The following is a 24,222-nucleotide window of genomic DNA, read 5'->3' as shown; positions in this document are numbered from 1 at the left end:
CTGTCCCTTCCTCTCCTTAATGACAACCTTCAAGTCCCAGGTCAAACAGTATATTAATGGAGCCCTATCATTTATGCCTATTGCCAGCACATGGCATATTTCCTGTACTTTGCTTCATTTCCTTCTCAGGACTGGTACTGGGCATTTTATAGAAGAGAAACTAAGACATGGAGTAATTTTCTCTGGGTCTTGATATTAGGAATCAATGGAATAAACTAAAATGGTAGTTTCCTTTTTTTAAATTGAAGTATACTTGATTTACAATGTTGCGTTAATTTCAGATGTACTGCAAAGTGAATCAGATATTGATAGACAGATAATGTATGTATATGTATACATATATGTGTATATATTTATGGGCTTTCCTGGTGACTCGGTGGTAAAGAATCTGCCTGCCAATGAACAAGATGCACGTTTGATCCCTGGCTGGAGAAGATCCCCTAGAGGAGGAAATGGCAACCCACTCCAGTATTCTTGCCTGGGAAATCCCATGGACAGGGGAGCTTGGCAAGCTACAGCCCATGGGGTCACAAAAGTGTTGGACATGACTTGGTCACTAAACAACAACATACATCTATATATTCTTTTTCATTAATAGGTTATTACAAGATATTGAATATAGCTCCCTGTGCTATACAGTAGGTCCTTGTTTATTTTATTTACAGCAGCATGTATTTGTTAATCTCATACTCCTAATTTATCCCTCCCCCCACATTACTTTTGGTAACCATGAACTGATTTTCTAGATCAGTGAGTCTGTTCCTGTATTGTAAATGAGTTCATTTGTATCCCTTTTTCAGATTCCACATATAGGTGATCTCATATGACATCTGTCTTTCTCTGTCTGACTTAACTTCACTTAGTGTGATAATCTCTAGATACATTCATGTTGCTGCAAGTGGCAATATTTCATTCTTTTTATGGCTGAGTAATAGTCCATTTTGTATATATACCACATCTTCTTTGCCCATTCATCTATCAAGGGACACTTAGATTACTTCTATTTCTTGGCTATTACAATTAGTGCTGCTACAAATATTTGGATGCATGTATTTTTTTTTAATTTTATTTTATTATTATTTATTTATTTTTTATTTTACTTTACAATTCTGTATTGGTTTTGCCATACATTGACATGAATCCACCACGGGTATATTTTTTAAACTGTTCTTGTGTTTTTCACATATATGCCCAAGAATGAGATTGCTGGACCATATGGTAGCTCTATCTTTAGTTCTTTAAGGAACCTCAGTACAGTTCTCCCTAGTGACTGCACTAGCTTACATTCCCAACAGTGTAGGAAGGTTCCCTTCAGAATGGTAGCTTTCTTTTGTTTTAGATATCTTTCCATTTCACTAAAACCACAAAATTTGCTTATGACAAACATTCACCAGACTTCTTCCTCCTAGAGGTGGAAATTAATTCCCCTTCCTTGCATGTGGGTTAGACTTAGTGACTTACTTCTGTGCAACAGACCATGAAAAGGAAATAGTAATAAGTAATGTTAATATATCATACACACCCTGGTGTGATGTGATGAGAAGAATGCTTTACTCCTGTGATATAGCCCCCCTCATTCCCCCAAAAAAGCTTAATCATGAAAAAACAGCATACAAAACATAATTGAGGGTGATTCTGCAAAATACCTTACCAGTTGCTATTCAAAAATGAAAAATAAGGGAATACTGAGAAAACATCACAGATTGGAAAAAAATGAGAATATATGACTAAATACAACATAGTATTTTAGAATGAATCTTGGTACAGAAGCCAGATATTCGTGAGTAAATTGAATTCAGCTAAGGCCTGCAGTTTAGTTAATAGTATTGTACCAATGTTAATTTTTTAGTTCTGACAAATGAACCATGTTCATGTAAGATATTTTACAATTAGATGAGAGAAAATGGATGGAGTAGAGAAATAATTATTATTTCTGACTATAAAATTATTTTAAAACTTAAAGTGTTTTACATAAAAAGCCAATCAACATAAAATTATATACAACCAAAAGTATAATTCCCTCTGTTACCCAAATTCATTGCCTAGCAGCAACTATTATCAATTTTTTATATCCTTACAGAAATGTTCTAATAAATAATTTCATTTATATATTTTATATATTTCATTATATATAATTTCATTTTACATATTGAAATTTTCTTTATATAAAACATATGCAGTTTACATGGTATAATGTATCGTGTTCTCTACCTTGGTTTTTTAAATTCAAAAGCATAGCTTCTACTTTGTCCATTGGTCTTACAGATATGAAGAAGTTAGGATATTAGAACCAACTCCAAACACTGTCCACAAAACAGAATCTGTTATTTTAAGTGGTCATTTCAAGAAATTGACAAGCAAAGTTCTGAAGATTTTGTAATGGATATTATTGATCTTGTTCACCTTGATTTTTTAAGTAAACTTTTTAAATTGCTAAGCATCATAAAACAGAAAGGTCTAGTGCTGGGATTAAACTTAGGTCACTCAGAATCCAAAACTTTTGTGCTTTTCTCTACACAATACCACATTCCTAGAGTATGGTTTTCCTTTCTTGAACTTCATCCTATTGGCATCTGACATTCCTTAGGGTCCCAAAGGACAGTGGAATCAAAAAGGTCAGGTACCCTTGAGGAAGGGCAGGAAGAGAAGCTAAGTTGAGCCCAGAAACACCTGGGGAAAATACATGTGCCAGCCCTGCATGTGGCCCTGAGGACAAAAGAGGCACAGCTGGGAACAGATCGCCTAAATCAGGGCTGGGAGCAGGGCCAACCCATCTAGACTGCTCACTCACACCAGACGCAGAAGGCTGCAGTGGCCTGGCTTCAGGTCCAGTCATTAATGTGGGAGTAGGACCTCCCTAATTCTTTTTCTGGTTCTTCTGACAGCAGAGCCAGAGTTCATCAAACTCTCAGGAGCCTGCATGAAGCATAGGTATCAGGTAGAGCTGACCAAGGCAGATCTTCCTATTGGGTACAGGTAAGGCTTTCATGCATTGGAGAAGGAGATGGCAACCCACTCCAGTGTTCTTGCCTGGAGAATCCCAGGGACAGGGAAGCCTGGTGGGCTGCCGTCTATGGGGTCGCACAGAGTCGGGCACGACTGAAGCGACTTAGCAGCAGCAAGGCTCCTGTCAAGTGTCGAGTCAACCCAGGCCCTTCTCAAGGTCCAGGTGCTCAACTAGACAAGGTTTGGCATCTAATTCTATTCCTATTCCACACTGAGAAGACATCATCAGTCTTCTCTCTGGGCCTTCGTTTCTCCTTCCTACGGCATGAGTGAGATCTGAGACTGCAAGATTGAGATTACCCAGAGATGTGTGTGTGTGTAACTTCCAATTCTGTCCTCTAAAGCTTTCTGGGTCAGAAAAATCTCATTCTTTGCAGGTTTTGACAAAACATATACCTCTTCCAAGTCTTCAGTGTCCTCTCTTGTTGCGGAAGTTCTGGAGGGACTGACAAGGAGACTGTGGCCCAGCCATGGGCCGAGTTCTGCTGTGTCCCCCACCTCAAGTCAGGCTGTGTCTCTTCTTCCCAGAACTCTACAGAAGTTCTGGTGGCAAAGGCTGACACTGAAATGTTTAGGTTGGGTTCATTTTACATACTTTGTCGAAAACCCAAGTGTTGCTTTTATTAAAAATTTTTCTGATTATGGTTTTAAGTGCAGGTTCAGTTATTTCCATGTAATTACAAAGTTTCTCAATCTCAAAATTATGTATCTGCATTAAAATTCTGCATTCATCTCTAGTATGGGGAGGATAATGATGGCATTTAAATCACAGTTGTGAGAAGAAAATGAGAGAATGAATGTAAAGCATAAAGCATAAATCTATCACATTTTTAGTAATTATTGCAGCTTCATCATCATTATGATCATCATCATTTTCATTTCTAATGTTATTACTATCATATAATAAATGTAGCTCATTGTAGAAAATTTAGTAATCCATAAAAATAGAAATAAGAAAGCACCTTTTTACAAGACTTGGAAATAGATCACTTTAAAATTTTGATTATAACCTTTCAGCCTTTTTATACAAAAAAATGTATTTACAAAATTAGAAATTTAGCATATATGTGCAGTTTGGGCATCTTAGTTTTTCACTGATATTATACTGTGATTATTGCATTACACTATTAAGTGAAGTTGTGAAGTTGCTCAGTCGTGTCTGACTCTTTGCGATCCCATGGACTGTAGCCTACCAGGCTCCTCCATCCATGGAGTTTTCCAGGCAACAGTACTGGAGTAGGTTGCCATTTCCTTCTCCAGGGAATCTTCCCAACCCAGGGATCAAACCCACGTCTCCCGCATTGCAGGCAGATGCTTTATTGTCGGAGCAATTATTTAAATGATTGCCTGATTTCCCTTAAATTCATGCTTTATAAGTGAATCTTTCCTTCACCTGCCTATTAATGACCATTTTCAAACTATCACTATAATGGTCAGCATTGAACAGACATGTAAAATCATTGCCTCCAATTCTTCTACCAGAGGAGTTCTTGAATCAAAATGTATGAACATTATAGGATCCTCACACAATTTGTGACAAACTGAGGCTAATTTGCATAGCCTCAAACAGAATAAGATATTCCTTACTAACCAACCCTTACTAGCACTGAATATTATAGTTTTCAATATTTCATACTGAAATTAAATTTCTATCTTAATTTTTAACTTTATTACTAGCAAAATAGAGTAATTTTCATATGATTACTGGCCATTGGAACTTTTTGGTAAAATAAATCTTTGTGTCTTGTATATTTCTTTTGAGGAGTTTGTGTTTTCTATGCTTATTATATATTAGGTAGCCAAACACTTTTATTATTTGTTGCCATTATTACAAATATTTCCCCAGCTTGTCATTAAGTTTTCCCTTTTGTTTATGGGTTGTTTTGTGTTATAAGTGTCTTATTCTTAATAATATTGAAGTATTTGTTCTTCAAATTAAAAAAAATACATTTTCACTGTGGATAATGTAAAAAATATAAAATGTGAGAAAGAAATTTTAAACTCTTGGAATTATACCACTAAGATGTTAATGAAGAAACAGAACTGAAGGCTTTCTATATGTATTATGTAATACATATATAAATTTTCTATTTAAAATAAATGTTTTATATTAAATATACTATCTTGTAACACATTTTATTAACTTAGCAAAAACTTATTGAATATTTTCTCATGTCATTTGTTATTCTTATAACATATATTTTAATTACTTCATAGTATTCATAATATAGATGTGTAGATGTAACAGTTTATTTCACAATCTATTTTTATATAGTTAGATCATTCTTTATCATTTATTTGTTTTAATTACACTATTATAAATAAATAGTGAGAGGAGCATCATGGTATATAAAATTTGCAAATAATCTTAATCTAAAATTGTAGATATAAAATTGCCAGTTCAAAGAATCTCTGATATATAGTGTCAAATCCACTTATTGTTTGGACCTATAGTGTTTGAATGTTTATATTTCACATTTACCCAAATAAATACCATGTTTAAAATTTTTTAAGAAAAAATGATCTCCTTTAAAAATTGTAACTAATTTTTGTTGACTTTGAACTGGTTTTCTCTTCTGGCATTTGATTTCTGATGATGTGTACTGAATGATTATAGGTTTACCTAGTTTCCCTTGGGTAATTTGTAACAACATGTTGACATTTATCTTATACACATTATCTCCATTAAAATTTATCTTTTAATATCTGTTAAACTATTAGTGTTTAAAATTATTTGATTTTTATATGTTAAAAAATATTTTCTTTTTTGGATTCTGCTTTAGAATACATGCTGAGAAAGAACTTCAGAAAGCTAAATAGTTACCTATATTTTCTTCAGTTCAGCTAAAGCTTCATATTTACATTTAAATCATTTTCTATGTTGAGTATATTTTATTGTGCTATTTAATGTAAGAATATAACATTTACTTTCCCCTCAAGTTGCCCCAGAGGTGTTTATATATGCATTGGTCCAGGGATTCATTCTGTTTCAGTTATGTGCCTAGAGTGATAGTCTTCAAAGCATCCACAAATAAACATAATAAAATATTGTAATACTATGAGGAAATATAATGTTATATGGTAACATTATAACATGTTTAAATACCTGCCAATGTATATGATCCCCACCTTTCAGAATTTTATGTTTTTTGATGTGTACTATCTAGGGTTTTTAGTTATAATTAGCGGGAAGGAAAAGGAAAAGCCTGCCTACTCTATCTTATAGACACAGAACTTCCTGATTCATTTTTTTCCTTTGCAGTTGGGCCAGAGTTTTTGTTTGGTTGCAGTTTACAGAATTTGTTTTAATTTGTTGCTTTGTTTTAATCATTTGCTAGGTTGGTTAGTTAATAGAATTCTTCCCCATCCTCAAAATTTTTAAAAAGTTCATATAAAGACATATGTCTGAGTGAATCTTTTAAAATTTGTTTGCATTTAGGGATTCTTTCAGTTCAAAAAGTCATGTCTTCTTTTAGCTCAGAGATGTTTATTTTTCCTCTGGTACTTCTTTGAATATTCTTTTTCTTTTCTTCCTTTGTTACATATTCTGGAATGCCTATTAAATTGATTTTATTTACTGTATTTTACTTCATTATTCTTCTTATTATTTTGTTTATTTTTTCTCAATAATTTAGATATAAATTCTCTTGTGTTCTAATTCATTAATTCAGTTTTCTTAAGTTTCTAACACTGGACTCTATAATCTTTCAATTTTATTATCATGATTTCCCCCCAGGTAGTCTTTTCTAACTGTATCCTTGTTTCTGTTTTACTTTGTGTCAACTTTGGTTTTTACTGCTCCTAATAATGTTTTATTTCTATTACTAAATATGTGTTGCTCTTACTATAGTTCTCCATCCACATCTAATTCCCTTTCATTTATCCCAGTCTTTTGGCCAACATCATTTGCCAACTTTATCTCATAATGTCTCCATTAAAATTTAGTACTTTAGATTACCAAGATAACAAGAAAAGAACCTCTTGATAACCAGTTGCAAATTAGAAGCAAATAATGTAAAATAAGGATCCAATTGAGTTTGGACACCTTGATGTTAGTGGTGTTGATTGTCCGCTATCTTCAATGTGATTTGGCAAAATTTCCAATTGTAATTCTCGTAACCATTAATGACATAATCCCCAGATCAAGTCAAAACTGTTCAATGAAGCATGGTTTAATAGAAATCAGAGTACTTCAGAATCCAACAGATGTAGTTTAGACTCCAGATTTGCCACTTTAATTGCTATTTATTAACTTCTCTGGGGTCAGTTTCCTCATCTGTAAAATACACATGTATAAGGATAAAGCACATGCATATGTTAATACATACTAGCTCCTCATTCACCTCCCAAATTCTAACCAGGCAAAAAATGATTTATGAAGAGGAGAAAATTAATTAGATGCATTGATCTGCATCATAATCATAAAGATACTTCTAAAGTTATGATAAATTCACATGTATGCATTCTTTAATGAAATCATGAACATTGTGCTTGTTTCTCAAAAGCCTATGTGTTTTTAGGAATATCACTGCCTCCCAAAATGGACACTTTGGTGGCTCCTTCAGGGACACATGGTTCTGATTAGGCATAAACTTTCCCTATACGTCAACGTACAAATAGAAACGTATCAACTCTTCTGAAACCTGACCTAGGGCCATTTCAGAGCTCATGCTGTGGCCATTCTTCCTTGTGCTTTTATTCTCAGAAAACACAAGATAATTTCCCTTGCAACTGAGATCCTGATCTTGCCTCTTTCCCTGACACTAAGAAGGATTCTGAAAAACAAATCCAGAATCTGACTCTTCCAATCGAGAATCTCTATGACCACAGCTGGGGGTTCTTTCCTATATTTATGGCTGAAGGAAACTGGACAAGAGTAAGTGAGTTTATCCTCATGAGTTTCTCTTCCTTACCTACTGAAATACAGTCATTACTCTTCCTGACATTTCTATTCATCTACCTGGTCACTCTGCTGGGAAACAGCCTCATCATTCTGGTGACCTTGGCTGACCCCATGCTGCACAGCCCCATGTACTTCTTCCTCAGGAACTTGTCCTTCTTAGAGATTGGCTTCAATTTAGCTATTGTACCCAAGATGCTGGGGACCCTGATTGCCCAGGACACAACCATCTCCTTTCTTGGCTGTGCCACTCAGATGTATTTCCTCTTCTTCTTTGGGGTTTCTGAATGCTTCCTCCTGGCCACCATGGCCTATGACCGCTATGTAGCCATCTGCAGTCCCTTGCACTACCCAGTCATCATGAACCCAAGGACACGTGCCAAACTGGCAGCTGTCTCCTGGTTTCCAGGCATTCCTGTAGCTACTGTGCAGACCACGTGGCTCTTCAGCTTTCCATTCTGTGGCATCAACAAGGTGAACCACTTCTTCTGTGACAGCCCTCCTCTGCTGAGGCTGGTCTGTGCAGACACAGCACTGTTTGAGATCTATGCCATCATTGGAACCATTCTGGTTGTCATGATACCCTGCTTGCTGATCCTATGTTCCTACACGCGCATCGCTGCTGCCATCCTGAAGATTCCATCAGCTAAGGGGAAGCATAAAGCCTTCTCTACCTGCTCCTCTCACCTGCTCGTTGTCTCCCTCTTCTATGTATCTTCAAGCCTCACCTACTTCCGTCCAAAGTCCAGTAATTCTCCTGAAAGCAAAAAAGTGCTATCACTGTCCTACACTGTTGTGACTCCCATGTTGAACCCCATTATCTACAGCCTGAGAAATAATGAGGTGAAGAATGCCCTTGGTCGGACCTTCCATAAGGCTATGGGTGTCAGAAACTGCTTTCTGTAGATATTTTGAGGTGAAACTAAAGTTTATAAAGTGAAGAACAATCAATTCCACGTTTGGGATTCCTCTCTGCCTCTGTTTTCATCTTTTCTGGAACAAAACCCAGCCGCTGGAATGGCTATTGAAAAGACCAGTGGAGGGAAGGAGCACAGAGGTATATTACACCTCTCATTATTATGTGCCATTTTCCTCTGTTTGCCCAATATGGACTGAACATTCCTTATCTTTCTGGTACAAATGCTATTTTGAAACTTCTACAACCAATATACTCTAAGTATTTGCTTTGCTAATGTGCACCAATGTGGCATACACTGGGGACAGTGTGAAATTTCTTCTAATGTGAACTTGGGGACGTAAGAGTCTTCTTGATACTTTACTTTGTGTTCTGCAAGACTGACTCCATCAGTAGAAATAAAGGCATAAATCCCCCATGTATTATTTGTCCCATTTATTCATTTCATTTCACATACCTGAGGCAGTTTTGGCTTTAAATTTGTTTGTATTTAGCATGGTAGAGAAAAGTGGATCACTAATCCCCACGACTATCCTTTCATAACTCCAATATCCTTAATCACCTCCTTTCAGGCTATTTTTCTGAGATAGAATGGCCAGAGTTTCCACTTTTCACTCTTGTTCCATATTGAGGTTTTTAAGCTTTGTTGAAGTAATTCCAAATTTTCACAAACTTAATTTCAGGCATGGTGCTGCTTTCAGAGCTTGCAATGGATCCTAGCTGTTCCATATGTCTTATTAACAACTCTTATGCTTTGCTTACTTTAGTGCCTTTTAATTTTTCAATTTTTGTGTATGTTGCTGTGAAAGTACAAAAGGCCATAAAACAATTACTGCGTTCAGAAGTTTATCATTTCATCAACATTTGAAATTATGAAAGAAAAACTATGAACTCCTGAAATAATGAAATATTATACAACATAAAAGGGCCTTGCCTGTGTTCATATGCCACTCTGCCATTTATTTTTTGGGTGAATAGAGCAAAGTCAATAACTCTTCATACATTTTTCCCCATCTGTAAAATTATGCAAATAATAATCATACCTATCCTATAGGTTTTTAAGACTAGATAATAATAATGTATTTATGACAGCTCATGCATATTGCAGATTCATATATAGGTTTTGGTTCTTAGCAATTACCTCATCTGAATACCTTTATGAACTTACTTCTAATAATCTCTGACAATTATAGACATACTGCATGTATATTTTATAATTATTTTTATCACTTAATGTCATAACTGAGGTTAACAGATTAGGCACCCAACAAATTAGTAGGATAGATAAAGCAGTTTTCACATCTAAAAACAGTTAATTGTGGTCAACTTCCACATAGAGTTGGTATAAGGATTAAACTGGGTAATGAATATAAAGCTCCTGATACCAATCATAAACATTTATTTTCACACTGCAACAATTATTTGTAAGAATAATATTTGAGGGCTATGAAACATGTCACCATGTGTAAGTGCCACTACTTTATATGCTTTATATTCTCCATAATTCATTGTGTTTTGTATTCCAGTATTAACAGTAATGTAGTGAACATTTTAATATTTTAAGTTTTTTTTAAAAGTCTTCTTCACCTACCATATTGAGATAAAATTCCAACAGTAGAATAGTGGGTCAAAGTCCCTGAAATTTTGTTTATTTTTCCTTTAATTATTGATCTATTCCTGTGATTCAAGCATTGTGTTCATTTGTATTTCCAGTGATAAATAGGCATAACTTTTAATGGCAAAGACGACAATTCATCAAGTAACCATAATCAGCCTAAATGTGTAATCACCTGATAAGTGCTTCAAAATATGTAGGAAAAAATGGTAAAGGTGAAATGAAAAATAGATAAATCCATATACAGTGGGAGATTCCTATACTCATTTCTCATTAATGAGTAGGACAAGTAGAAAGAAAATCAGTAAGAACGTAAAACAATTGAGCAACACCAGAATAAACGAGTCCAAAATGATATTAAAAGACACCATACTACACTTCTCATACCAAGTTACTGTCTACTTATCATTTAGGAGTAAACTCCAGTGTTTTCTATTAATCTCTCTTAGATTCCTCCAAGCAAATCCAAGTTCACTCTCCTTTGAACACATGTGGCATCTAGCATGTGTTAAGCTCAGTTAGCACTAAGTTAATAAGTTAGCACTGTTAAGCATTAAAGATATCACAATTATATTTTTCATATGCACAGAGGACACAGTCAAGACAGTTCATGCCTAGTCCAGTGCCTGGAATACAATGGGTACTTGGTTATTATATCAATGATTAAATGTATAAATCCTGAATACTTTTCCTAGCTCTGACCACTCACTGAAATATGAATTCCAGGTTTGCAGCTAAATCCAAGATATCTCTGCTTGGGTGTCAAAGCATATATCTAGCACCATCCTCCTAGAGAATTTCTAAATCTTAAAAAACTTTTTCTTTTTAATTATCCCTCTTTTTGACCTCATCATTTGCTGACATTTTCTTTCATTTAATCAGTGGATATTCACAGACTGAATCTTGGTGTAACGGTAAACCAGATGCTGCCGTCTCAGAGCTCCTGGTTGTGAGACAGACAAACACACAAACAGCTACAGAATAAAAAAGTGCCATGCAGAGTGCAGTACCATGTTGTAATTCTGCACTTCAGTAAAGGCTATCACAGAAGAGTTCAACCAGTCTCCTAATCCTGCTCATTCTTCCCTGGCAAAACCTTGCTCCAACCTTGACTCATTCACATTTTCACTGCCAATGCCATTATACACTATTATATGACACTAGCCAGGCCCTCGTTTCTAAATTATTATCATGAGTCTCCCCAGTGTTCTCATTGCTTCTGAGCACTTCCCATTCCTGCTTTATGCTCACTAATAAGTACTGAATTTACAAGGATGAGCAAAACAGAGTCCTTGCCTCAAGGACATTACAGTCCAGTGGAGAGGAAAAGTATTAAAGAAAGAACTGCACAAATAATTATAATTACAAATTGATATCATTACTATGAAGGAAAAGAATATTGCTCTGGAGGAAGAATAAAAGGAGAGAGTCATAATTTATAAGCATGATTCAGAGAAGACTTCACTGAGGAAGTAATATTTAGAGTGATATAAGAAAATTGTGAGGTAGTTAACCAAGTAAACATAAAAAAAAATACTCAAAGCAAAAGAATTAGTATAAAGATTCTAAATCAATGATTGCAGAAATAGTATTGTGGAATGATAATGATGTTGGCTCATCATATAGTCAACTGGAATGCTCCTTCCTCACCATAATGGAAACTTTCAAGTCTCAGATCAGGTAGTATCTTGATGAAACTTGCCTAACATTACATTCACCTAGGTTTATCAAGTTTTCCATACTTAAACTCATTTCCTCTTCACAACAGGTATTGGGACGTTGAGTAATTTTAGTGTCTTTCTTTAGATCGTAAGACTAGGAATTAATGGTGGAGGGCTGAGATAAAACTAGAGTATTATTTCAAATATTTTTATTAAAATTGTAATAAATGTACATGATAAAATTAAGTACAAAATAATATATAATCAAAGATTTCCTTCTCAGGGTTCACCCCTGTGCTTTCCCACTTTTCTGCACCAAGGAAACAATTATAATTAATTCCTTCTTTTTCTTCCTAGCAATTTACTATTTATATATTTCATATGTATATATGTGTAATGTTAGTTCTATGAAATATATATAATCATATTTTATAATTTTTTTAATATTTATATCATGTCCTTTATTTGAAATGGCTTTTATTTCAAATAAAATTTTATCTTGGAGTTTATTCCACATTAACATATATTCACAGAAAAATAATATTACAATGGGAAATCTATCACTTTTAATCCATCACCTACTGATGGACTTAAAATTGTTTTGACATTATTTGTTAATAATTGTACTCTAGTAAGAAATAATTTTATCTTTCCTGTGACCTAAAAATTTATGATTCTTAAAGCATGAATCACCAGCTCTATCCTGTACTACTCTCTAGACTTTTCAAAACCAGTAGCCTCAATTAACTTGATCAACCTTTGGACAAGGGCTTATATCGTCTGCTTATATGACTGCCTTAACAATGACTATCCCACTATTAGCAAAAAGACCAAAAGATCCTATGATAGACAAGTCCCTTCTTTCAGCAGTTTTCTATTTCTTCCATCCTGAATTTGTGTATAGCAACTACTTAATCTTAAGTACTTAATTGTTTATTTGTTCAATGCCTGGATTTCTCCATTCAAATGTAAGCTTTAGGAGCACAGGGACTTTTTTTGTTGTTCATTTCTCTTTCTAAGGGTCTAGAACAATGCCTGGCATGTAGTAATTAGTCAATATTTGTTGATGAACACACACTGGCTATTGGGAAGGTTGGAAGTTTATTATAACATGATATTCATGATATAGTAATACATATGTTATAATAGGGCTTCCCAGGTGGCTCAGTAGTAAAGAATCCACCTAGAATGCAGGAGACCCAGGTTTGATCCCTGGGTGGGGCAGATCTCTGGAGGAGCAAATGTAAACCCACTCCAGTATTCTTGCCTGGAAAATCCCATGGACAGAGGAACCTGGTGGGCTACAGTCTGTGAAGTCACAAAGAGTCAAATATGACTTAGTGACTAGCACACACACACACACGCACATGCTGTAATAGAATACATTAAAATCCTTTTTAATATATCCCATCCTGTCATATCAACCCTGTAAAATAAGCATGTTATCTTTGTCTCAGCAACATGGAAATGGAAACTCAAGAGAGTTTAATAACATTGCTAGGCATCACAAACCAGAGATTTCTAGTGCTGGGGTTAAATTTAGGTCACTTAGAATCCAAAACGTTTATGCTTTTCTCTATACAATATCACATTCCTAGAGAATGGTTTTCCTTTCTTAAACTTCATGCTATTGGCATCTGATATTCCTTAGGGTCCCGAAGTCAAGAAAGGCCAGGTACTCTTGAGGAAGGGCAGGAAGAGGAGCTAAGCTGATGCCAGAAACACCTGGGGGCAAACGCAGGTGCCAGCCCTTCGTCCAGGCTCTGAGGACAAAAGAGGCACAGCTGGGAACAGACCTCCTAAGTCAGGACTCGGGAGCAGGGCCAACCCGTCTAGTCTGCTCCCTCACACCTGACACAGAGAAGGCTGCAGTGATCTGGCTTCGGGTCTGGTCACTAATGGCTCATCCAGGAAAGGGAACAGGACCTCCCTGGAACTTTTTCTGGTTCTTCTGACAGCAGAGCCAGAGTTCGTCAAACTCTCAGGAGCCTGCATGAAGCATAGGTATCAGGTAGAGCTGAACAAGGCAGATCCTCCTACTGGGCACAGGAAAGGATCTCATCAAGGGCCAAATCAACCCAGGCCCATCTCAAGGTTCAGCTGCTCAACTAGACAAGGTTTGGTGGAATGCCAGAATTCTATTCCTGTGTCCATACCGGAAAAATCATATCTGCTTTTTGCCTCCCTGAGCCTTGATTTCCCATTTTATTGTCAGCAAGATCTGAGACCACAAGAAGATTCAGATTACCAAAGTTATTGTCCAACTGTGACTCCAAATCTTTCTGGTTCAGAAAAAATCCAGTCTCTGAAGCTTTGACAGGACATACAGCTCTTCCAACTCTGGACTTTCCTCTAATTAACTCAAGGAAGACTTGCTTCAGTGGAACATTCATGAGGCAGAGCGCACTATTCTTTAGCACAATTCTATGACTGCAGAAAGTCCAGAAAAGTGAGTTCCTCCTCCCGGGACAGTCAGTCAATGATTAACAGAAGGCCTAGAGACTGTCATACAGAGTGAAGTAAGCAAGAAATAGAAAAGCAAATATTGTATATTAACGCATATATGTGGAATCTAGAATATGGTATAGATGAACTTATCTGCAAAGCAAAAATAGAGACACAGATGTAAAGAACAAACATATGGATACCAAGGCGGGAGGGGAATGGGATGGATTGGGAGATTGGGATTAGCATATATATACCAGTATGTATAAAACACATAGCTAATAAGAACTAACTGTATAGCACAGGGAGCTCAATGCTCTGAGGTGACCTAAATGGGAAGGAAATGCAAGGAAGAGGGGATGGATGTGACCGATTCTCTTTGCTGCACAGCAGAAACTAACACAACATTGCAAAGCAACTATACGCCAATAAAAAATAAGGAAAGAAAGAAGAATGTTCCTATGGAAGTTGTGGAGGGTCTGGCAAGGAGTCTGTGCATTGACCATGGACCAGAAGGTTCTGCAGTGTCTTCCATCAAGACAGTCTGCCATCTCTCCTGCCCAGCAGTTTCCAGAAATTCTATGGGAAAGCCAATAGTCCATTTCATCTCTACTCCCTCCTCCTTCCCGGTCCTTCTCCACCAGAACCACTCACCATGTTTTGTCATGAAATGAAACTTCTAGTGAAAGTCGCTTTCAGTAGAAGAATGTGAGTGGACATGAAACCTAATGAAAACTCGAGGAGTGATGAACTTTCTGAAATTCTTGAAGTCATTTATTATAAACAGCTCAATCTGGATTTTCACTGGGCTTCTTCTAAGTAGTAAGCAGTTCCTTGTCCGAAGGAGTTTGCAAATTAAACTAGGAAATTCCGATTCAATAGATAATTAAAATAGAAAATTAAAGATAATTATTTTTAAAGCCAGGAATAACCCCATCTGGAAGTAGCACAGGGAAAACGTACCTGAGTTTTAAAGAAGAGAAGGAAGAAGTCAGCAGGATAAAGGAGGCAGGTGTGCCAACAAGTGAAGTTGTGTGAAAAGATACAAAGCCGGACTGGCAAACTTCCAGCTAGCCTCCTGTTTTATATGGCTCATGGGCTAAAAATCGCATTTAAATTTTTTAAATGATTTAAAAAATCAAAAGAACAATAATAGTTCATGGCATCTGAAAATTATATGAAATTCAAATTTTGATAAAATCGGTATTCAGATATGCTCATTTGTTTAGGTTTTGTATATATTTGTGTACCTGTTGTTTTATGGGCTTCCCAGTTGGTGCTAGTGGTAGAGACCTGGATTTGATCCCTGGGTGGGAAAGATCCTCTGGAGAAGGGTGTGGCAACCCACTCCAGTATTCTTGTCTGGTGAATCCCATGGACAGAGGAGCCTAGCAGACTACAGGCCCTAGGGTTGCAAAGAGTGACTAAGCACAGCACATTATAATATAGATTCAGTATTTTGTATGTGTGCATTAGTTTAGACATTGTGTAGTTGCAATAGAGATCATATTGTCCATATAGCCTAAAATATTTTATGTCTGTCCTTTTATAGAAAAAAAAAATATCACCAACCTCTGTACAGAATCATGAAGGGAAGTAATTTATCCAATAAGTGCAAAAAAGCTGATGGTGAAAGACAAAAGGTGAGACCTAAAATGTATTCTGTGTTCAAAATGTAGGCCTTGTTGAAAACCCATGTTGCTTTTACTATTTTTTTTCATTATGATTCTAATTGCAGGACCTGCATTTTCCTGCTGTGCAAACATTTTACCAGATTCCTTAGCTAAGAAATTACTTAACTTCTCCAAACTTCAATTAATCCATTAGCAACATAGGGAGGATAATAATAGCATCAAAATCAGACAGTTATTGAACAGAAGACTATTAAAAAAGTAAAAATACTAGCATAATTCTATTATATATTCACCAAATAGTAACAACATACAGTCATCATTTTCATTTTTATCATTATTGCTTTGTTGCTGTTATATAACAAAACGTAGCTCACTGTTGAGTGCTTGAATAATCAGAAAATAAAATTAGGAAGTAACTCATTCCCCACCACTTAAAGGGGATTTTTACAAAAACTGGCATATTCTTTCAGTTGTTTTTCCTATTTTTTCTTATTTACAAAGTTGGAATTTACATGTACATATTTATTCTTGCTTTTTAATTTTAATATTATGTCATGGATGTTATTCAATAGCATTTCTTCAAAAAAGGCTTAGATGATTACATGATATTTTCTGAAGTCTTAGGTCATATTGCCCTAGTCAGTTATTCATTAGTGATTGTTTCCAGTTCTGACACTATAGAGATACAACACTGAATATGTTTATAAGTGAAATCTTTGTCTAAGGCTCTGATTATTGGTTTAAATTAGAAACACCGAGTTCTTGAGACAAAATGTATGAACACTTTAAGAGATTTCATTTAAATTTTCTAAATTGCTTTTCAGAAAAATTATTCAATTTTTTACACAAAAATCGAAGATATTTTCTACCATAACACCTCCCTTATTAGCATTGAGCATTGTGATTATCTTTACGTTTCCAAGTTTGATGAGCAAAATTGAATTCTAGTGTTATTTATTGATTTGTCTAATTTGTATTTATTTTTAGTACTGGGAAAATAGAGTAATTTTATATGTTCATTTCTTATTGATATCTCTGGTGAATTGAATCTTCATTCCCTATGTTTTTGAGGGAGAGAGATCATTTTAATTGAAATATAGTTGATTTAAAAGGTTTTATTAGTTTCAGACGTACAGCATAGTGATTTATTGAGTACTTTTATAGATTATATTCCTTTCAAAGTCATTACAAGCTAATGGCTATAACTCTCAGTACTATATAATATATCCTTGTTTCTTACCTATTTTATACATAGTAATTATTTTATTTTTAAAATGTTTATTTTATTTTATTTTTTTTAATGTTTATTTTATTTTAATATATTTATTTAAATTGGAGGTGAATTACTTTACAATATTGTGGTGTTTTTTGCCACACATCAACATGAATCAGCCATGGATGTACATGTGTCCCACCATCCTGACACTCTCCCACACCTCCATCCCTACCCATCCCTCCTAGTTGTCCCAGAGCACCAGCTTTGAGTGCCCTGCTTCATGCATGGAAACTGTACTGGTCATTCTGTTTTACATATGGTAACATACATGTTTCAATGCCATCCTCCCACATCATCACACCCTTGCCTTCTCCCACATAGGCCAGAAGTCTGTTCTTTACATCTGTGTCTCTTTTGCTGTCTTGCATATAGGGTCATCCTTACCATCTTTCTAAATTCCATTCAGTTCAGTTCAGTTGCTCAGTCATGTCCGACTCTTTCTGACCCCATGAATTACAGCACGCCAGGCCTCCCTGTCCCTCACCACCCCCCGGAGTTCACTCAGACTCATATCCATCGAGTCAGTGATGTCATCCAGCCATCTCATCCTCTGTCATCCCCTTCTCCTCCTGCCCCCAATCCCTCCCAGCATCACAGTGTTTTCCAATGAGTCAACTCTTCGCATGAGGTGGCCAAAGTACTGGAGTTTCAGTTTTAGCATCATTCCTTCCAAAGAAATCCCAGGGCTGATCTCCTTCAGAATGCACTGGTTGGATCTCCTTGCAGTCCAAGGGACTCTCAAGAGTCTTCTCCAACACCACAGTTCAAAAGCATCAATTCTTCCGCCCTCAGCCTTCTTCACAGTCCAACTCTCACAGCCATACATGACCACAGGAAAAACCATAGCCTTGACTAGATGGACCTTAATCAGCAAAGTAATGTCTCTGCTTTTGAATATGCTCTCTAGGTTGGTCATAACTTTCCTTCCAAAGAGTAAGTGTCTTTTAATTTCATGGCTGCAGTCACCATCTGCAGTGATTTTGGAGCCCAAAAAAATAAAGTCTGACACTGTTTCCTCTGTTTCCCCATCTATTTCATGAAGTGATGGGACCGGATGCCATGATCTTCATTTTCTGAATGTTGAGCTTTAAGCCAAATTTTCGCTCTCCTCTTTCACTTTCATCAAGAGGCTTTTGAGTTCCTCATCACTTTGTGCCATAAGGGTGGTGTCATCTGCATATCTGAGGTTATTGATATTTCTCCTGGCAATCTTGATTCCAGCTTGTGTTTCTTCCAGTCCAGCATTTCTCATGATGTACTCTGCATATAAGTTAAATAAGCAAGGTGACAATATACAGCCTTGACGTACTCCTTTTCCTATTTGGAACCAGTCTGTTGTTCCATGTCCAGTTCTAACTGTTGCTTCCTGACCTGCATACAGATTTCTCAAGAGGCAGGTCAGGTGGTCTGGTATTCCCATCTCTTTCAGAATTTTCCACAGTTTATTGTGATCTACACAGTCAAAGGCTTTGGCATATTCAATAAAGCAGAAATAGATGTGTTTCTGGAATTCTCTTGCTTTTTTGATGATCCAGCGGATGCTGGCAATTTGATCTCTGGCTCCTCTGCCTTTTCGAAAACCAGCTTGAACATCAGGGAGTTCACGGTTCACGTATTGCTGAAGCCTGGCTTGGAGAATTTTGAGCATTACTTTACTAGCATGTGAGATGAGTGCAATTGTGTGGTAGTTTGAGCATTCTTTGGCATTGCCTTTCTTTAGGATTGGAATGAAAACTGACCTTTTCCAGTCCTGTGGCCACTGCTGAGTTTTCCACATTTGCTGGCATATAGAGTGCAGCACTTTCACAGCATCATCTTTCAGGATTTGAAATAGCTCCACTGGAATTCCATCGCCTCCACTAGCTTTGTTCGTAGTGATACTTTCTAAGGCCCATTTGACTTCACATTCCAGGATGTCTGGCTCTAGGTGAGTGATCGTACCATCGTGATTATCTGGGTCGTGAAGATCTTTTTTGTACAGTTCTTCCGTGTATTCTTGCCATCTCTTCTTAATATCTTCTGCTTCTGTTAAGTCCAGACCATTTCTGTCCTTTATTGAGCCCATCTTTGCATGAAATGTTCCCTTGGTATCTCTAATTTTCTTGAAGAGATCGCTAGTCTTTCCCATTCTGTTGTTTTCCTCTATTTCTTTGCATTGATCGCTGAAGAAGGCTTTCTTATCTCTTCTTGCTATTCTTTGGAACTCTGCATTCAGATGCTTCTATCTTTCCTTTTCTCCTTTGCTTTTCACTTCTCTTCTTTTCACAGCTATTTGTAAGGCCTCCCCAGACAGCCATTTTGCTTTTTTGCATTTCTTTTCCATGGAGATGGTCTTGATCCCTGTCTCCTGTACAGTGTCACGAACCTCATTCCATAGTTCATCAGGCACTCTATCTATCACATCTAGGCCCTTAAAGCTATTTCTCACTTCCACTGTATAATCATAAGGGATTTGATTTAGGTAATACCTGAATGGTCTAGCGGTTTTTCCTACTTTCTTCAATTTTAAATTTCATATATATAATCTATACTTTTATAGATTATATTCCATTCAAAGTCATTACATGCTAATGGCTATAATTCTTAGACTATGTGATATATCTTTGTTTCTTACTTATTTTATACATAGTAATTTTGTATCTCTTAGTCTCATATCCTTAGTTTGCCCATCCCTCTTCCCCCTCTCCTTAGTAATCACTTGTTCATTTTCTATATCTGTGAGGTTGTTTCTTTTTTGTTATATTTACTAGTTTGTTTTATTTTTTTAGATTCCTTATATAGTGATATCATATAATATTTGTCCTTCTCTGACATGTCACTAATCATTATGTTTTCTAGGTCCACGCACATGGTTTTAAATAGCAGAATTTCATTCTTTTTACGGCTGAGCAATATAGTCCATTATATATAGGTGTGTTTGTGTGTGTGTGTATGTGCACAAATACTTTTGAATCAATGTTTTTATATTCTTAGGATATATACTCAACAGTGGGATTGCTGGGTCATACGATAGTTCTTTTTTTAGTTTTTGAGTAACCTCCATCCTGTTTTCCATGGTGGCTGCACGAATTTACATTCCCACCAACAGGGTACAAAGGCTCCCTTTTCTCCATATTCTTGCCAGCAAATTATTGTTATTTGTAGACTCTTTGATGATAGCTACTCTGACAGGAATGAGGTGATATCACGCTATGGTTTTGATTTGCATTTATCTGATTATTAGCCCAAGAATACTGGAGTGAGTAGCCTATCCCTTCTCCAGCAGATCTTCCCAACCCAGGAATTGAATCAGGGTCTCTTGCATTGCAGGGAGATTCTTTACCAACTGAACTATCAGGGAATCCCCCCTTTTCACATGCTCATTAGCCGTCTGTACATTTTTGGGAAAAAAAATGTCTATTCAGGCCTTCTGCTCAGTTTTTGATTGTGTTGTTCGGCTTTTTTGATACTGAATTGTACAAGCTGTTTATGTATTTTGGATGTTAACCCCTTGTTGGTCCTAATAACGTTTGCAGGTATTTTCTTCCTTCTATGTGTTATCTTTTTGTTTTGTTGGTGGTTTCTTTTGTTTTACAAGGGATTTGATGTTTATTAGGTCCCATTTATTTTTGCTTTTATTGATAACAGTTTTCCTTAATGCTCTTGTGACCCCTCCACAGACCAATAGACAGTTTTTATTATTTGTTAAATAATAATAATTTGTTGAATAATAATAATTTGTTTTATCTGATACTACAGATAAAACTTCAAATTTATCATTGTATTTTAAAATGTTAAGTGTTGTTTTGGGTAGCATGAATATTTCATTTTAATATTTGTGTTTATCCAAATACAAAGATTATAATATCAAGATAAATAATATAGATACATGAAACAAAAAGAAAAAAATTAAAACACTTATAACTACTACATTAATATTTTAACATTTAAATGAGTGCAATTGAGTTTTTCTATTTATGGATATGGACTTCCCTGATGGCACTAAAGAATCTGCCTGCAATCCAAGAGACACAGATGTGGGTTCAATTCCTTGTCGGAAAGATGCCCCAGAGAAGGAATTGATAACCCACTCCAGTATTCTTGCCTGAAGAAGCACATGGACAGAGGAGCCTAGCAGGTTATAGTCCAAAGGGTAATAAAGAGTAAGACACAACTGAGCACATATACACAGAGCACATATTTATGGGTGTAATTTATATTTTAAAATAAGTATCTTCACACTAAACATATTATTTTGTAACATACTCATTCACGTATATGCCTCCATGTTATTAAATATTCTTTTATAACATAATTCTAAATTTCAGCTTAGAAATTCATAGCAGAGATATAACAATTTTTTTAACCAACTTGCTGTTTTTGGTCTTTTGGTTCATTTGTTTGCAACTACACTATCATAAATAAGGTTGAGAAAAACATTCAGGTAAACACAATTTTCACCCAAACAGTCTAAAATTGCAGGTAAGATATTGTTAGTTCAAAGTTTCTTTGATTTATATTGGGAGATTTGTCATTTCTTACCTATCACGTTTATTTCCCTTAATTTTTAACATAACTGAGTATTGCAATTGTTTAATCTTATTTTTAATTTTTACTTACTTTTTAGTAACTTTGAACATCTTCCCATGTTTTATAGCCATTTTGAGTTCAAATGTATGATTATATTCTTCGCATGATTTTTTTCTTTTCCCAATGTCTTTTTTTTTAAGAATTTTTTTTATTGTGGAAAGAACACTTAACACGCGAACTTTTAAAAACATTTTAATTATACAATACAATTTGTTAACTATAGGCACATTAGATTTCTAAAAGTAATTTATCTGACAAAACTGAAATTTTATACCCTTTACACAGAAACTTCCCTTTTTTTCTTCCTTCAGTTCCCTAGATGTCAACATTCTACTCTTACAGTTTCAGGCCTTATATTTAAATCTTAATCCATTTAGCTTTAGCTTTCTGATTTGTGTAAGATAGTTTTGTGTTTTTGTGTGTAGCAGAAAAGTTCTTTTTGTTGTGGCTCTTGTGACTTTACTTTTTCATTTTTATTTGTTTTCTATCTGAATAGTTAAAGAAAAATTTCCCTATCCTCAAATTTAAAAGAACAATAGCACAAAAATAAGGACACACTGGTATGAGTATATTTCCATTTATTTTGTTGTATACTGAGGAATACTTTCAGTTCAAGTGTTAGCTTAGTTATTTTGGTATTTTTCCTAGTCATTTATTCTTGAGTAAACTTCATAATTTCATACAGCACCCTAGATGTTTTGCCTGTCTTTTAGCAAACTTCATATTCACCCCTGTTGCCTAAGAAAGCCTTCATAGACTACAGTAGGTACCCCTATTTCTCATATATCCCACCAAAGGTACTATGTATTTCCTGTATCATGCCCTTCATTGTGATTTAATATAACTGATTATTTAAATATCTCCTTCATTAGATTCTAAAATTAAAGGAAGCAATCAATCATCATATTACCAGTACCTCAAAAGACGTAGAATATATATTGAATTTTTTCATATCATTTAAGGCTCTAGCTCTTATTCATATAAACCAGGTAGTTTGCTCAAAACAGTTTTTTTTTTTTGCACATTGACTCTAATGTTCCTCATAATTTTTGCAGAATTTTTATGAGAATCTGTTTCTTTTTCTTTTTTTGATTTGTCCAGTCTAGAAAGAGAAGTAGTTGGAACTCTTAGGACATGTTCACTATTTACTTAGGTATACTAAAATACTCCTCTCAGATTTTAATTTTGAAAGCCAGTGGATATTATGAGTTCTGACAATCAATTGTCAATTATAACTTTGCTGGACTGAGGAGAAATATCCTAAGAGGGTCACCTCATAATCTGATTAGACAAGAAAGAATAAGCATTATATGATATCAGGTACTCTGTTTGTACATTGAAAAGGGGGAAAACTTGCATTAAAAATGCTACATCCTGTCTTTGCATCTCCTTGCCACTTTTTCTACTACTTTGAGTCACCTCAAAACAAAGCATGATAAAACAGTTGAATTTTTCTATTTATATACCCTCTCAAGTTGTTTTAGGATTACAGTCCTTAAATATGTACAAAAAAGTAATTACGGGGACTTCCTGGTGGTCCAGTGGCTAAGAACCTGCCCTCCCAATGCAGGCAGACAAGTTAGATCCCTGATCAGGGAACTACATCCCTCATGCTGAAAATAAGACCCAGCACAATCAAATAAATGAATAAACAAATAAATAAATTTTTTTTAAGTTAGCATTATTTCTAGTAATAGGTGGAGAAGTCAAACACCATGAATCTTTGAAGAAGGGGGAGACAAAATAGGTATAAATAGAAATTTTCTACTGTTTTTCCATCTGACTCCACCCAATTGCCTCAGGACCCCTCTCACTTAACCACACTGTGAGGGTATTAAGTGTGCATCAGAAAATGAGTGTGTGTGGATATGATCCAAATTGTTTTAGCACATACAGTAACAAAGTGGGAAATGAATCATAAAGAGTAACACTGTGGAAAGAAGAGACATCACCCATTTCAGAACCCAGTCTCTGGTCTTTCTTCCTTGTGTCTTTATTCTCAGACAACACAAGACCTTTTCTCTTACAACTGAAATCCTGACTGTGTGTCTTTCCCTGACACTAAAAGGAATCCCAACAACAAATCTAGAATCTGACTCTTCCAATCAAGAGTTTCTCTCCATGACCACAGCTTGGGGTCCATTCCTATATCAATGGCTGAAGGAAACTGGACAAGAGTAAGTGAGTTTATCCTCATGAG

General features: G+C 35.6%; 1 protein-coding gene across 1 annotated transcript; it reads left to right on the top strand.

Annotated features, from left to right (window-relative positions):
- Positions 1–7,666: 7,666 nt before the first annotated feature.
- Positions 7,667–8,812, top strand: LOC120860760 (olfactory receptor 10A5). Its single transcript, XM_040236490.1, has one exon. The coding sequence runs from the start codon at positions 7,859–7,861 to the stop codon at positions 8,810–8,812; it is 954 nt and encodes a 317-aa protein (XP_040092424.1). The 5' UTR covers positions 7,667–7,858.
- The last annotated feature ends 15,410 nt before the right edge of the window (positions 8,813–24,222 follow it).

This window comes from Oryx dammah, unplaced genomic scaffold (genome assembly GCF_014754425.2).
Source record: "Oryx dammah isolate SB20612 unplaced genomic scaffold, SCBI_Odam_1.1 HiC_scaffold_11182, whole genome shotgun sequence".
Classification (NCBI taxonomy): domain Eukaryota; kingdom Metazoa; phylum Chordata; class Mammalia; order Artiodactyla; family Bovidae; genus Oryx; species Oryx dammah.
Note: the sequence above shows the minus strand (reverse complement) of the source record. Positions and strands in the feature narration are given on the sequence as shown.